Here is a 14,658-nt window from a genome sequence, read left to right as displayed (position 1 = left end):
ATGAGTATGTAAGATATTAAAATAAAGGAAGCTGGGTGAAGGGATATCAAAACTCTCTGTACTATCTTTGCAACTTTTCTGTAGTTCTATAATTATTCCAAAGTAAATAATTTTACAAGAAAAGAAACCCCACGGTGAGAAATATACTCATTAAAGTGGCTAATATCTTTTTTAAGTTTATGTATTTATTGTGAGAGAGAGAGAAAAAGTGGGAGCAGGGGACGGGCAGAGAGAGAGAGGGGGCCAGAGGATCTGAAGTGGGGTCTGTCCTGACAGCACAGGGGCTCAAATTCACGAACCGTGAGATCATGACCTGAGCCGAAGTCAGACGCTAAACCGACTGAGCCACCCAGATGCCCTAAAGTGGCTAATATAAAGGTGAATGACAATCCCAAGTTTGGGTAAATATGTGAAGCAACGGAACGCTCATCCATTGCAGGGGGAATTGTAAATTGCATCATTTTAGAAATGTTTTAGCTGTATTAACTAAAACTATACATATTTCTACCTTATGATTTAGCACTTTTACGTCTAAGTATATACTGAAGAAAAATGAGTGTCTCTAAAAAGACATGTACAAGTATATTTGTAATAACTTTATTCACAATTGCTGAAAATTTGAAACAAGACAAGTCAAAAAGAACCAAGAGAATGGATAAATTTAGGTGTATTTATACAGTGGAATACTACATGAGACAATTTAAAAAAGAAACCAAGCACCTGATGCTAGCAACAACAAGGATACATCTCAAAAACAGTATATTGATTAAAAGAAGTCAGACACAAAATGGTTAATATGACATGATTCCATTTATATGTAGTTCAAGCATAGGCAAGACTAATGGCTGGGGGTAAGTCATTAAATTAAATAGTGAATATCTCTGGAGATATCCTGTATCTCAAATGTATTATATGTCTCCCAGAATAGTAACTGAGACCCAAGCAGTAAGGATTACTGAGGGGGGAGGGATGTGATGTCTTCTTCTAGGGTACTGAAAATGTTCTGGATTTTCTGGGATGGCAACATGAGTCTGTACATACGTAATAGTTCTTCAGGTTATACACTTAAGATCAGTACAGTCTATGTACTTTACCTTATGTACCTTATGACTTAATAAAACGTGAAATAAAAAAGAATAACAGGCACCTGGGTGGCTCAGGATCCTGGGTGGATCATGCAGGTCATGATCTCACAGTCATGAGACTGAGACCTCTGTCTCTGGGCTCTGCACTAGGGAGGGAGCCTGCTTAAGATTCTCCCTCTCCCTCTCTGCCCCTCCCCTGCTTGCTGGCACATGGCTCTCTTTCAAAATAAATAAACATAAAAAAAAAGGTAAAAAAAATCTTTAAAAAATACGATAAGATTAAATTTAAGATTCAATTCTTCCATTGCACTAATCCCATGTCAAGCATTCATTAGCTAGATGTGACTGGCACCTACCATATTGGACAACACAGTTAATGATTTTTATCATTACAGAAGGTTCTGTTGGACAATGCTGATAGAACTTTTATAAATGGACTAATCCAAAGGGAGGCTTTAGGCCTTGAGTGTAAAAATAATTGCGTTTTTGAGGTCTTATTGCTCTGGAATGGCTTCTGCGTGAATCACCCTATTTTACTGGACAAGCCCCTTTATCAAACAGGTGTTTTTTGGTTTAAAAAAAAAATTTGTTTTACATTTATTTTTGAGAGACAGAGAGAGAGCACAAGCGAGGGATGGGCAGAGAGAGAAGGAGACACAGAATCAGAAGCAGGCTCCAGGCTCTGAGCTGTGAGCACAGAGCCAGACGTGAGGCTCGATCTCACAAACCATGAGATCATGACCTGAGCCGAAGTCGGACGCCCAACCAACTGAGCCACCCAGGCGCCCCTCAAACAGGTGTTTTGAAGGTCAGTTCATAAGTTGAGGATATCAGAGGTATATTACTTGTAACAAGTAAATCTTTTCATGATAAGCACATAAAAATGAACAGATGCCTAGAAAAAGATCTAACATGAATGGCACGGCTCTGTGCTGAGCAGCAGCATGGATGGGGGACGTGTTGACACTGGGGTGGGGGAAGGTGAAAGGTTGGCCATCCTAGATATTAAACTAAATTAACTCTAAGGTATAATTCCTTAAGGATGAACTGTTATGTCAGAAATATAAATATAATTATAAAGCAATGAAGGACATAAAATAGACTAATAGTACAGGCCCAGCTCATTTATGAGAATCTGAATAAAATATTAGCAAACAGGATCCCAAAGGTACATTAAAAGAAAACAACAAGATCAAGTGTGGGTTATTCCAGAAAAGTAAAGATAGTTTAGTATTAGGAAACTGACTTATGCAATTCATCAGATTGATAGATTTAAGGAGAAAAGTGGTGTAATCACCTCTGCAGAATTTTAAATGACATTTGTTTTCCTCTTGTAAAAATTCAATATCCATTGTTAATTTAAAACTTCAGTGAAATACGGATGGGGACTTCCTTAGCATAATAAAATAAACACATCTATTGTAACTTCTGCTGAAAGGGGACATTTTCATTAAAATCAGGATCAAGACAATGATGTTCATTAATGCCATTACTATTTAACACTGTTCTAAAGGTACTAGGCAATATATTTAGACAAGATTAAAATGTATTAGAAGTATAAAAATTAGACAGCAGAGATTAATTTCATATTATTTATTATAGGTGATAGTGTAAGAGAATCAAATGAAAAACTATTATAGATGAGAAGAGAATTGAGTAGGTAGCTGGGTAAAAAAAAAAAAAACAAACTAAGAAAAGATCTCATTTCCATGACACACAGATAAAACACCTAGGAATGAACTTAACAAGAAATACTCAAGATCTATATTTAAAAAAAAATTGAACATTAAAACACTACTGAGGGATACAAAAGGAATCGATACACAGAAAGTTACCATGTTCGGGGCGCCTAGTTGGCTCAGTCGGTTGGGCATCCGACTGCAGCTCAGGTCATGATCTCATGGTTCGTGAGTTCCAGCTCCACATCAGGCTCTGTGCTGACAGCTCAGAGCCTGGAGCCTGCTTCAGATTCTGTGTCTCCCTCTCTCTCTGCCCCATCCCCACTCACACTCTGTCCCTCTCTGTCTCAAAAACAAATAAATGTTAAAAAAAAAAAGTTACCATGTTTTTGAAAGGAAAACTAGTACCAGGAAAATGTTAGTTCTGAGTAATCTAGAAGTTTGGTAAGGCTCAATACAAATACCAATAGAAGTTTTTTGGGGGAGGGTTACTAAATAAGCTGATCTTAAAGTTCATTCGGAAAAAGAAATAAGAAAATATAATCAGGAACATTCTAAAAAAGGAGATTAAAAGGAGCTCTAATATATATTAAAATATAAAGCTAAAAAATGGAAAGACTGTGGAACTAGCAAATTAAAAAGATCAGAAGAGGAGACTTGAAAATCCAGAAGTAAACTCAAGTTCTTACACAAACCTGGTTTACGATAATGGTAGTGTTTCCAGTTAGTGAAGAAAAAAAAAATCATTGTTCAATAGGTGATTTGGGGGATAGCAAGATTACATTTGAAAATTGCCCAACAGAAAAATAGTAAGAGAGATGAACAGACAGTGGAAAGTAGTTTACAAATGACTCTAATGTAATGAAAATGTTCACTCACAATGAAATGAAAATTGTCAGTCACAATAAGAAATGCATATAAGAGGTGCCTGCGTGGCTCAATTGGTTAAGCATCGGACTCTTTTAAAAAAAATTTTTTTTCAATGTTTATTTATTTTTGAGACAGAGAGAGACAGAGCGTGAACAGGGGAGGGGCAGAGACAGAAGGAGACACAGAATCTGAAACAAGCTGCAGGCTCTGAGCAGTCAGCACAGAGCCCGACGTGGGGCTTGAACTCATGGACCGTGAGATCATGACCTGAGCCGAAGTCCCGAAGTTGGACGCTTAACCGACCAAGCCACCCAGGCGCTCCAGCATCGGACTCTTAATCTCAACTCTTGATCTCAGCCCAGCTCATGATCTCACAGTTCATGAGTTTGAGCCCTGAGCTGGGCTCTGCCTTTGCTGGCAGCACGGAGCCTGCCTGGGATTCTGTCTCTCCTCTCTGCCCCTCCTCCTCTCTCTCTCTCTCTCACTCTCAAAATAAATAGATAAACTTAAAAAAAAGATGCAAACAAAAATTACACTGAGCTAACATTTTTCACCTTTGATGACCTCAAATGTTTGATAACACACCAAAGTTGGTTTTTGCACATGGAAATGGACACTCTTAAAAATAGCTGATGTTCCATCTCTATGGACGGCAATTTGGTAATATTTATCAAAATAAAATATATCTGCCTGTGATCCCCAATTTTTTTGACCCCAAATTTTATTTCTAGCATTTTTTGAAAGCAATATTTGCACATGTGCAAAATGACATAGTTTATTACTGTAGAATTGTTTTTTTTTATTTTTTTTTTACATTTACTTATTTTTGAGAGAGAGAGAGAGAGAAAGACAGAGCTCAAGTGGGGGAGGGGCAGAGAGAGTAGGAGACACAGAATCTGAAGCAGGCTCCAGGCTCTGAGCTGTCAGCACAGAGCCTGACGCGGGGCTGGAACTCAGGAACCGTGAGATCACGACCTGAGTGGAAGTCGGATGCTTAACCGACTGAGCCACCCAGGCACCCAGAATTGTTCTTAATAGTAAAGACTGGAAGTGAATTAAAAAGCCTCAAAGAAGTCTAGTTAAATGGAGCAGCCATATAATGGGATACTATGCAGATGCAGATATAAAAATTAAGGAGGAAGCTTTTTGATACTGATATGTAATTATGGCCAAGCTAATTTGATACATGAAAAAGGCTGGGGAAGGATATACAGAGAATGTGCTACCATTTGTGGAAAAAGGAGGAAGGGAATATATGTGTACATATTTGTAAATTACCTCTGGAAAAGCATCAGAAACAGTAACATTGTTTGCTTCCAGGGAGGGCAAGTTGATGATTGAGGTTCAGGAGTGGAAGAGACAGTTCACCATTTACTTTTTGATACTTTGTGAATTTTGAGCCATGTGAATAAATTACCTACCCCAAGAAAGGAAATACATAAAGTTAAAATTAAAAAAGAAAAAGAAAACTTAACTTACTCTGGTTTACACAAAAAAGAATGCCTCATGAACCATGTTCTTTTCTTTTCTTCCAACACCTCCATCCTCAGAGGATTGGCTTTTTAACTCCATGACCTTTCCTTCATGACAGCAAGATGGCTGCCCCAAGCAAGATAGCAAGATAGGCATCATGTTCTCACACAAACATTTCCCAAACACGAAAGGAGGGACAAGGGAAGCCAAAAACTTATGATGTTTTTTGTCCTGGGAAGGAAGACTTCACTATACATGTCATTGGTCAGAAATGGATCTCATGCCCATCCTAAACCTGGCAAAAGGTAATGGGCTTACTGGCTCTTGTGATTGGGGAAGGGGCCTCCCTTCCTAATATCATGGACTCTCTGCCCTAGTACAGAAATAAGGGTCTGTTTCCAGGAAAGGTATGGAAGTCTGTTGCATATGCTGCAGAAAGAATTCATCACAGCTGTCAATGTGAACCACTCCATCTTTTGGAAAAAAAAAAAAAACAACTTAATTACCCAAGGACAACATAGATAAGCATGGGCAGTGTTATGGGGTGAATTATGTCCTCTGAAATGCATACGTTGAAGTCCTAGGCCCTAGTACCTGAGAATGTGACTGTATTTGGAGATTGTCTTTAAAGGCATAATTAAATTGGGGGCACCTGGGAGGCTCAGTTGGTTGAGCATTCGACTCTTGATTTCAGCTCAGGTCATGATCCCAGGATCAAGCTCTGTGTCCGGCTCTACACTGAGCGCGGAGCCTGCTTGGGATTCTTTCTCTCTCTGTTTCTCTCAAATTAAAAAAAAGAAAAAGAAAAGAAAGAGAGAGAGATAATTAAAGTGAGGTCATTAGGGTGGGCCCTAATCCAATCTGACTGGTGTCTCTATAAGAAGAGGAGATTAGGACACAGACATACAAAAGCCAGAACCGTGTGAGGACTCGGGGAGAAGACAGCTATCCGCCAGCCAAGGACAGAGACCTCAGAAGCAACCAGTCCTGCTGACACCTTGATCTTGGACTTTCAGCCTCCAGAACCGTGAGAGAATAACGTCCTGTTCTCTAAGCCATCCAGTCTGCTGGGCTTTGTTATGGCAGCCCTAACAAATTAACACGGGCTGATATAGTCCTAAATTTGAATGGTGTCACCTAGGACTGGGCCTCAGCACCATTTCTTTAAAAGACGTTTCCTCCTTTTATTTTGTTGAAAACTGTATACTTTTTTTTTTTTTTTTTAATCTAAATACCTTGAACGATTATTAAGGATTCATGTTGTCTGGCTCTGGCATACTGGCAGAGCGGGGCATTAACTCGTGAAGATATAGCTCATGATGACTTACTTGTCAAGAAAGGAATTTGGATCTAATGTTTTCATGGTCAACCTTAAATAACCCATCCACTCAGTCGGATCAGATGGCCCCTGTAGCCACACCATCTTGATGAGCCCCAGCAACAGTGTTCTCAACATCAGACCTAGACGGTGGCCTTTTATGGAAGGAGCTGTCCGCTGGCAGCTGCTTTCCTCCCAATCGTTTAAGTTCAGGTTGTCTCTACCAGGCAGTGAGGTAGACAAATTCTGGGCCCAGACGTTTTCTAATAATAGAGCTTGAGGAGATTTAAAGTTCTATTTGAGAAAAATTAAATAAGGCAAAAGAGAATAAACAAGGAAAAATCATGAGTGTGCCTTGCGAGTGGAAGGAGGCTGGCCGAGATCTCTTCCCCAACAGGATGGGAAGAATATTTCACATTTTAGGGCTAATGTGCGTATCTTTCCCTTTGACAGGCCTTGTGGAAAGAACACTCTTTCACTTTGCATTGTGGCTGCGGGTAGGAGAGTTGGCTGAGATTGAATATGCCTGCAGAACATGAAGCAGGTCTGATTATTTGAGAAAACCAGCCCATTTTTAAACCCCTGTTCGGAGAAACTCCGTAAGGGTATGGTGTGTGAAGTTTTTACCCGAGAGGCCTCTACGGCCTAACGGGGTGCAAATCCAGCTTTGCCATTTGCAGCTGAATTAGGCAAGTCATTTACCCTGTCTGTGACTCAGTTTCCCCAATAGTTAAATGCGAATAGTAATACTATCTATCTCAGAGAGATGTTGTGAGGGTAACATACGTTAATATTATAAGGCATTTATTTACTTATTCATGTTTATTTATCTATTTTGAGAGAAAGAGAGATCCTTCGCGTGTGTCCGGGGAGGGGCAGAGAGAGGGAGAGAGAATCCCAAGCAGGCTCTGCACTGACAGCAGACGTGGGACTTGACCTCACGAACCGTGAGATCATGACCTGAACTGACATCGAGGGTCAGATGCTTAACCAACTGAGCCACTCAGGCACCTCTATTGTAAAGCATTTAGAACACCATCTGGCACCTTGTCAGGGATGGCCGGCTAATACAGTTATCACCTGAATTACAGACACCAGCCTCTCATTGAAATACCTTTGTAGGATTATATTTTAATGTTTTGACCTTTGCCTTTGACATTGCCCCAATGCAATAGTGTTTCTATGTAAACCCCAAGAAAATGAGTCATCTAGGTCTCGATCTCCTCTTTATTTGCATGTGGTTACAATTTATAAATACACTTGCCGTTTTCCTCTCCCTCCAAAACTCTCCCTTCTACCTAGTAACTGTATCCAAACCCCCAGTTTTTAGTGACTCCCTTTCTAGGAGGAGAGGGGAGGGGTGGTCCTCCATGTAACTCCATCTTCTACAGGGTCTACTTCAGTCCATGTGAAGTGTGGGCTCTCAAAGGGCCTCTGAAGCTTGGGGATGAGCACCACGAATCTGCTGGAGGTCCCGCTGATGTCCTTGCAAGTGGCCATGTGGCTGTCCTCCTTCTGTGCCCTGCTTAGGGTGCAGAATGCCGTGGCGGGCAGCAGTTAGCATCGTTTGCCCTGTCCGTGCCCGAAGCCGGGCCAGTGCAGCCCCGGCGGGCAGGAGGGTCTGCAGTGAAGTCTCAGGCCGGCACAGGAGGCGGTGAGAGTCTTGTGGCACGCACATACCCAGCCAGTGCCCGGCCCTGCTCTCAGCGATGCGTCTCAGGCCCGGCCCCTCAGGATCTGCCTCTCAGGGGCCCTATCCAGGCCCTCTGTCAGTCCTGTGTGGGTAGGGCAGCCGCAGGGAGAAGATGCTCTTGCACCTCCCTTCTCCTGGCTTTTCCCAGACACCAAGAGGCATGGGGGACAAATTGGGTCCTTGGCCCTGTTAGAGGGCATGGCACCCCAGTGTCTCTGTTTCAGCCAGGTGCCAAGCTTTGCCATCCTCCTGGTAGGGTGTAGAGAGCCCGGGGGGGCCTGGGGCACCCTCTTCAGGGGTGGGGTATGGAGGTTCTGGGGGAGCAGGGGGGTCTCCAGGGCCCCGTGCTCCCCCCAGTACTGGCCCGTTGTAGATGTAGATGTTGCCAGTGACAGTCACAGACCCGCCGGTGACATGAATGCCGTTGGTACCTGTGGGAAGGGAAGCAGAGTGAGAGGGGCCGACGCTAGCTGTTGGAGTCTCTGTTTTGCTCTGCTTCTGCCTGGCTCACTTTCTCCTCTTGCACACCATCCCTCCCACCCCACCCTTCCATGCCCCCTCTCCTCCCTCCTGCCTGCCCCATGCTCACCATGGGCCACCTGGCCTTGCTCTGGGAGCTCAGCCTCCAGCTCCCTGGCCTGGCTTAGAGGACTCTGCTGCTGTAGCACCTCTTCCTCCAAGCCTGGGGTCGCTGGGAGCCTGGCCGAGGCCGGGGCCAAGTCTCCAGAGAAGGGCAGAAGTGGCTTTACCAGGTCAGGGAAATGTGGGTTGACCCTTGGAGGTTCCCAACTTCCATCAGCAGTATTTGATTCCTCTCCCTGCAGGAGAGAGGCAGAGAACCAACCAATGGCATGGGCCTCAGACTCCATCGTTCTTTAATTCCCACACCCCACCCCATGCTTAGGCAGCTCATTGTTCTCTCTTCCACTTCTTGCTCCCTGCCACAGGGCCTTTGCACTTGATATCCCTCTTCCTGGGGCGCTTTCCCCCAGATATTCTGATGGCTGGCTCCCTCATTTCTTCAGCTCTCTGCTCAAATATCTGTTTATTAGAGAGGCCCTCTCTGTCCACTCTAAGATAACATACCCCCATCCTTTGCCACTGTCATTCACTGTCCCACTACCACGCTTTATTTACCAATTATCACTACCTGATAAATGTTTGTCTAACTTTATTCTTGCTCCGCTGGCATGTAACTCCAGGAGGGTAGGTAATTTGTTTTGCCCACTGCTATATCCGTGGTGCCCAGAATGGCATCTGACACATGGTATACTCAATCAGTTATTAGCCGAATGAATACTGAAGCCTGCACACTCTTATCCTGCCTACCCCACCTGTTCATGTATCCCCGTCTACCCCTCCTTGTGGCCTTCTCAGCTTCCCCCATTACCTCTGGACGCCTCTTGAGCAGGGATCCTGCAATGGAAAATTAAAAGGGTGTGGAGCCTCCGGTATGGCTTTCACCCTTCCCCCACACCACGATGTTGCTCCCCACCCTGGGGTCACAGAAAGAACACGCTATCTTTGCCCTTATCTCCAGCCTCAGAATGGGGTTGCTGGATGGAGACGATGTCCATGCTGAGGGCAGGCACTGGGAGTCTTAAGGGTGTGGAGGGACAGAAGGGTTAGCCCTGGGGAAGCTGACTGTTCCCTCCAAACCCCCTTCCCCATCAGGTGGGGACGGACAGCCGGCCAGGCCTGCGTCCCTGCCAGCATCCAGCTCCTTCCTACCCAGCTTCCTGCAGAGAGAGGGGTGGCTCTTCCAGGAGCAGGCCAGGACCGTGGTGAGGAACAGGAGAGAGGCCAGCGGCAGCAGGATGGCCAGCACCAGCACGGTTCCTGCCAGGACAGCAGACAGAACAGCTGTGACGACCCCAGGAAGGGCAGAGGGGAGGGAAGCTAAGGAACAGCTTTCTGGTCCTCTGGACAACTCAGAGAAAAGGGGCGGCGGCAGCTTTTCCCTTCTAGACCCACTGCAGTTCCTAAAGGCAGAATTGGAGAAACTTCCCTTGGGTTACAGAGAAGGGGAACTAAGTTGGACTGGGGCAGGCCCTCCTGACTGCCGGGGGAAACTCAAGCGAGGGTGGAGATCTCTGGAGGGCATGGATGGTGGCCACCATGTAGAGACCAAGGACGGGGGCAGTCTTGTGGGTGAGGACAGGAGTGTGGGCACTTGGTTTTCCAGGGTTGGAAGTGGGGGTGGAAGGCAGCATGGGGAAGGTGGGACTTGGGTTTGTAAGCAGACTCGGGCCACAGGGTAGAGCCACATTTCTGTGGACGTGACCATCTTAGAGAGAGGCTGCTACAGGAGCTGAGATTGCCCCTCTGTCTCTGTGGGGGTGTTTACAGGGGTGGGGGAGTGGGGCTTGCAAAGTCTCCACCCCCTGGCTCAAGGCAGGCTCCAGGAGGGGAGGGAAGGAGGCTGGGAGCTGGGATTCTCAGGTCTTGGTATGTAGCAGCGGATAATTTCTGTCTTTCACAGAAGAGTCTAGAGCACCCATCAGCTGTACCTGGGGAAGGTCAGGAAGACTTGAACATTTGTATACTGGGAGCTGGCCCTTTCTGATCCACCGAAACCTAGGGCCTGAAGGAGCACAGAATGGGAGGTGTGGGGAAAAGCTGGACCTGGCATCTGAGACGTCTGTGTCCCGGCCCAGTTGGGTGACTTTTTAAGCCATTCTACCTCTTGGAGCATCAGTTTCCTCAAAGATACAATGAGGGGGGTTTGGTACCTACTGTCTAAAATTCCAGCTCTAGGGGCGCCTGGGTGGCTCAGTTGGTTAAGCGTCTGACTTCGGCTCAGGTCATGATCTCGGTCCGTGAGTTCAAGCCCCGCATCAGGCTCTGTGCTGACAGCTCAGAGCCTGGAGCCTGCTTCCGATTCTGTGTCTCCCTTTCTCTCTGCCCCTCCCCAACTCGTGCTCTCTCTCTCTCTCTCTCTCTCTCAAAAATAAATAAACATTAAAAAAATTTAAAAAAATAAAATAAAATTCCAGCTCTAAAGTGCCAGTTGTATTTGATACATGGTTAAAAAGTACTAAGAGGACAAGGAAAAAGATGATATAGCTGAATGAAAAATCAAGTGACAAACTATTCAAATGACTCCACTTTTAGAAAACCAATTCTATATATAGACATCCATTGAAAAATGTCTGGCAGGATATATTAAAAAATGTTAAGAGTGGATATGCTAAGTGATGGTCCTGTGAGTGGTTTTTAGTTTTACTTCTCTGAATTGTCTTTTTTTAAAAAAATTTTTAGTGTTTATTTATTTTTTGAGAGAGAGCACGTGTGCAAGTGGGGAGGAGCAGAGAGAGAGGGAGAGAGAAATCCCAAGCAGGGATGAGGGGCTCGAACTCACAAACTGTGAGATCATGGCTTGAGCCGAAGAGTCAGATGCTTAACTGACCGAGCCAGCCCAGTGCCCCTGTTTCTCTGAATTTTCTAATTTTCTATGGTGTGCGTGCATTATGGTACACACTCTGGAGTAAGAAAGAACTGAGTACAGGTCTTTGTAATACCAGATACCAATGAGTGATTTGGGCCAAGTCCCATAACCTCTCAGCCTCAGTTTCCTCCTGTCCTCAGTGAGGATAATAATAGAACTACCGTTGACCCTTGAACAATGTGGGGGTTGGGGGCGCTGACCCCTGTGTACTCGAAAATCCACGTCTAACTTTTGACTCTCCCCAAACCTTAACTACAAATAGTCTACCGTTGACCAGAAATCTTACCAATAACACAGTTTGATTCATGCATCTTTTATATGTTATGTATTATATACTGTGTTCTCATGATAAAGTAAGCTAGACAAAAGAAAATGTTATTAAGGAACTCATAAGGAAGAGAAAATACATGTATAGCAATGTTCCGTATTGATTGAAAAAAAAAAGCCACATATAAGCGACCCGCTCAGTTGAAACCCATGTTGTTAAGGGTCAGCTGTACTTTACAGGGTCATTAAAAAGATTACATGAGCTAGTGATTGTCAAGTGCTGGCAGAGTGCCTGATGCCCTAGCTCTCAATAAATGAAAGCCATAATTATAAATATTTGGTAATTTTTAAAAAGTTAATAAACTCTCTCCCTGCTAATCATGTTTACAGTTATTAGAAATACCCCTTAATCATCTGTTAGGCTAGGAAACCAGCAACGTCACAGAAAAGAAACAAACAAAACAGTCAAATGTGGGATGAACTCTCTAATAATGAAAGTGTGTAATCTAGTAAAGAGATTTTTGGTCTGGTAAGTGGGTTATATGATGGTGGCATGTCCAAGATGAGGACAGTAATGTCAGTTACAATTACATCTCAGGGTAGGAGTGTTCCTTGGCATAATAGTACATGTAACTTACAAGTTATGTGTATAATACATAACTTAAAAAGAATGTGTATATCAAGCTGGCCTAGGGATACTCCAGTTTTTCCTTAGGGAACTTTTCTGCTTGCCCCAATTCTGAGAGAGAAGGATTAATCTTTTCCCCATCTTTTTAGCTGGGAGAAATGAAGGCATTTTCCCAGATTCCCCCCATGTGCCCCTGGGCCCCAGACTCCTCACCTGGCATCTCAGGGGACTCGAGTGGATTTCTGCAGCTGGTGTCAGACTGGGCAGTGCCTGGAACTGCCTCTACCAGACCCTGTTCCTCACACCTGTGAAGGAAAGGGAAGCCCAATTCAAGCCGGCACAGGGCTGGAAGTGGAGGCTAGCCCATGCATGCGAGCATAAGGGTGGTCAGCAGCTGGGACTTCTGGGATGGTGGGGGTGCACTCACCTCGTGTGGGGCTGGCAGCGGGCCCTGGGGGAGGAGGTATTCTGGAAGTGCCCTGCCTTACAGGGAACACAGTTTCTCTTAGCCTCCACGACTTCATCTGGCAAGAGAAAAGCAAGGCCAGCCAGGGTGAGTGGGCAAGGGGCGTCTCTCCATGCTGTGAGTTTCCTTTATTCCCACTGAATGGCCCTCCCTGCCCAGCACCTCCCTCCCAGCACCTTTCCTGATCTTCCTCTGGCCTGAGCCTCCCTGAGCTGAGAGAAGCCTCCTTCTGAGGCCCCAAATGTGTCCCCTGTCCCCGTTCCATTTCTCTGCAGACCCCTTCTGTGGGCCTTTAGCCCAGGGAGGGAGAGGAGGCTCTTTATGTCAAAGAGAACTACCTGGGGGCTCCCCACAGATGAAGTACGCGCTCCCGGCCCCCATTCAAGATCACTGGCACCCAGTGTCCTCCCCGCCTTCTGCCCACAGTGGCCTCTGACCTTTGAGCTCCACCTCAGTGCCAGGTGGGCAGTTGGAGAGTGGCTCGCAGTGCACACACTCGGTGTCCCAGTGCACGCAGAACATTCCGGGCTGGCAGCGGCACTGGGTTTTCTGTTTGCTGGTGCAAGGCACAGTCTCCTCGAAGCCCAGCACTGGTGGGGAGACAGACAGGGGAGCTCGGTGGAGGGGCTGCGCTCCAGGAGATCCCAGCCTCCCCGGGCACACGGCCACTCACTCTGGTCACAGGGGCGGCACATCTGGCAGAAGGAGAGATGGTTCCAGTGCTCGTTGTAGGAATTCTCGGGGCACATGGCACACACTGTGTTCTGGCCGCGGCTGCATTCCACTGAGACACGTGTGCCTAGGATGTGAGCGAAGCGATCCGGGTGTCAGGGGAGCGGGGCTCCCACCCTCACCTCTGCCGCCTGCCTGCCATGTGACCCTGTCCTCTTGGGGGCCACGTCCGACGGATGGCCGGCTGCTTTCCCGATGCAGGAGAAATGCCTCTCCTTTCCCGGGGCTATGGTGTCTGTCTCCCCTCTGAGGCGGTAAAGGTGGGCTGGAGTGCCCTGTAACCCACCTCCCGTCCCAGGCATCCTGTGGCCCTCGGGTCTCACCTGGGGGGCAGCGGGAGCAGCAGACCCGATGCTTGGGCTCGTAGTACTCCTTTTCCCGGTCCTGGCACGTTTGGTTCTCCGTGTGGTATGGGGGCGCCTTCAAGGGGAGATGGAGGTAGGGGGAGAATTGTCCAGGGGGCACCTGGGGAGGGCAGAGGGACTAGAGGGAGGGCTACCCAGACCCCCCTTCCCCTCCCGAGTCTGCCCTCACCCACCTGCGCGGGCCCCTCCCTCATCAGTGGGGCCTGGGATGCTGCCAGGAGACTGCAGAGGCCCAGGACGAGTGGCCCCCAGGCCAGGCCGCAGGGGGAGGCGGCCCACGGCAGGCGCATGGCGGCCAGTCGGCCAGTCGGCCAGATGGGTGGAGGCCTGGGGGGTAGGTGGGAGGCCTGCACGTCCCGGGCAGTGGTGGCAGCGACCTCCCCCCCGAGCCCAGGGTCTGGGACAAGGCTCGGGCTGACGTGCCCCTGGGGCCGAGCGCCCGGGCCTGGCCTGGCCTCCAGGGCTCCAAGAGCCGGGCTCAGGAAGTGGGAGTGGAGCAAGCCGGCCTCGGGGCGGGGACAGGGAGCGCTGGGAGCAGAGGCAGCTGTCGCAATCGGGGAAGAGGAACAGGCTTGGCTGCCCCGATGCAGGGCGGGAGGGGGCGGCCGGGAAAGCACGTGAGGGCAGCAGGGCC

General features: G+C 47.0%; 1 protein-coding gene across 1 annotated transcript; it reads right to left on the bottom strand.

Annotated features, from left to right (window-relative positions):
- Positions 1 to 7,634: 7,634 nt before the first annotated feature.
- Positions 7,635 to 14,593, bottom strand: LTBR (lymphotoxin beta receptor). Its single transcript, XM_045467179.1, has 10 exons — positions 14,198 to 14,593; positions 13,983 to 14,079; positions 13,601 to 13,726; positions 13,365 to 13,517; positions 12,889 to 12,985; positions 12,675 to 12,766; positions 9,850 to 9,957; positions 9,509 to 9,534; positions 8,708 to 8,936; positions 7,635 to 8,549 (listed from the first exon to the last, which is right to left on the bottom strand). The coding sequence occupies exons 1-10, from the start codon at positions 14,312 to 14,314 to the stop codon at positions 8,308 to 8,310; spliced, it is 1,287 nt and encodes a 428-aa protein (XP_045323135.1). The 5' UTR covers positions 14,315 to 14,593; the 3' UTR covers positions 7,635 to 8,307.
- Between the last annotated feature and the right edge of the window lie 65 nt (positions 14,594 to 14,658).

This window comes from Leopardus geoffroyi, chromosome B4 (assembly GCF_018350155.1).
Source record: "Leopardus geoffroyi isolate Oge1 chromosome B4, O.geoffroyi_Oge1_pat1.0, whole genome shotgun sequence".
In the NCBI taxonomy this organism is placed as follows: domain Eukaryota; kingdom Metazoa; phylum Chordata; class Mammalia; order Carnivora; family Felidae; genus Leopardus; species Leopardus geoffroyi.
The sequence above is the reverse complement of the archived record's forward strand: the minus strand, read 5'-3'. Positions and strand labels throughout refer to the sequence as shown.

What these genes read in the sequence shown, in the direction of transcription:
- LTBR (XM_045467179.1), bottom strand. Translation starts at nt 14,314, where the DNA reads ATGCGCCTGCCGTGGGCCGCCTCCCCCTGCGGCCTGGCCTGGGGGCCA. An exon ending in CTCTCTCTGCAGGAAGCTGG is followed by an intron (nt 9,535 to 9,849) that starts GTAGGAAGGAGC and finishes TTTCCATTGCAG; the next exon opens with GATCCCTGCTCAAGAGGCGT. An exon ending in GCAAGGCCAGGTGGCCCATG is followed by an intron (nt 8,550 to 8,707) that starts GTGAGCATGGGG and finishes CCCTTCCCACAG; the next exon opens with GTACCAACGGCATTCATGTC.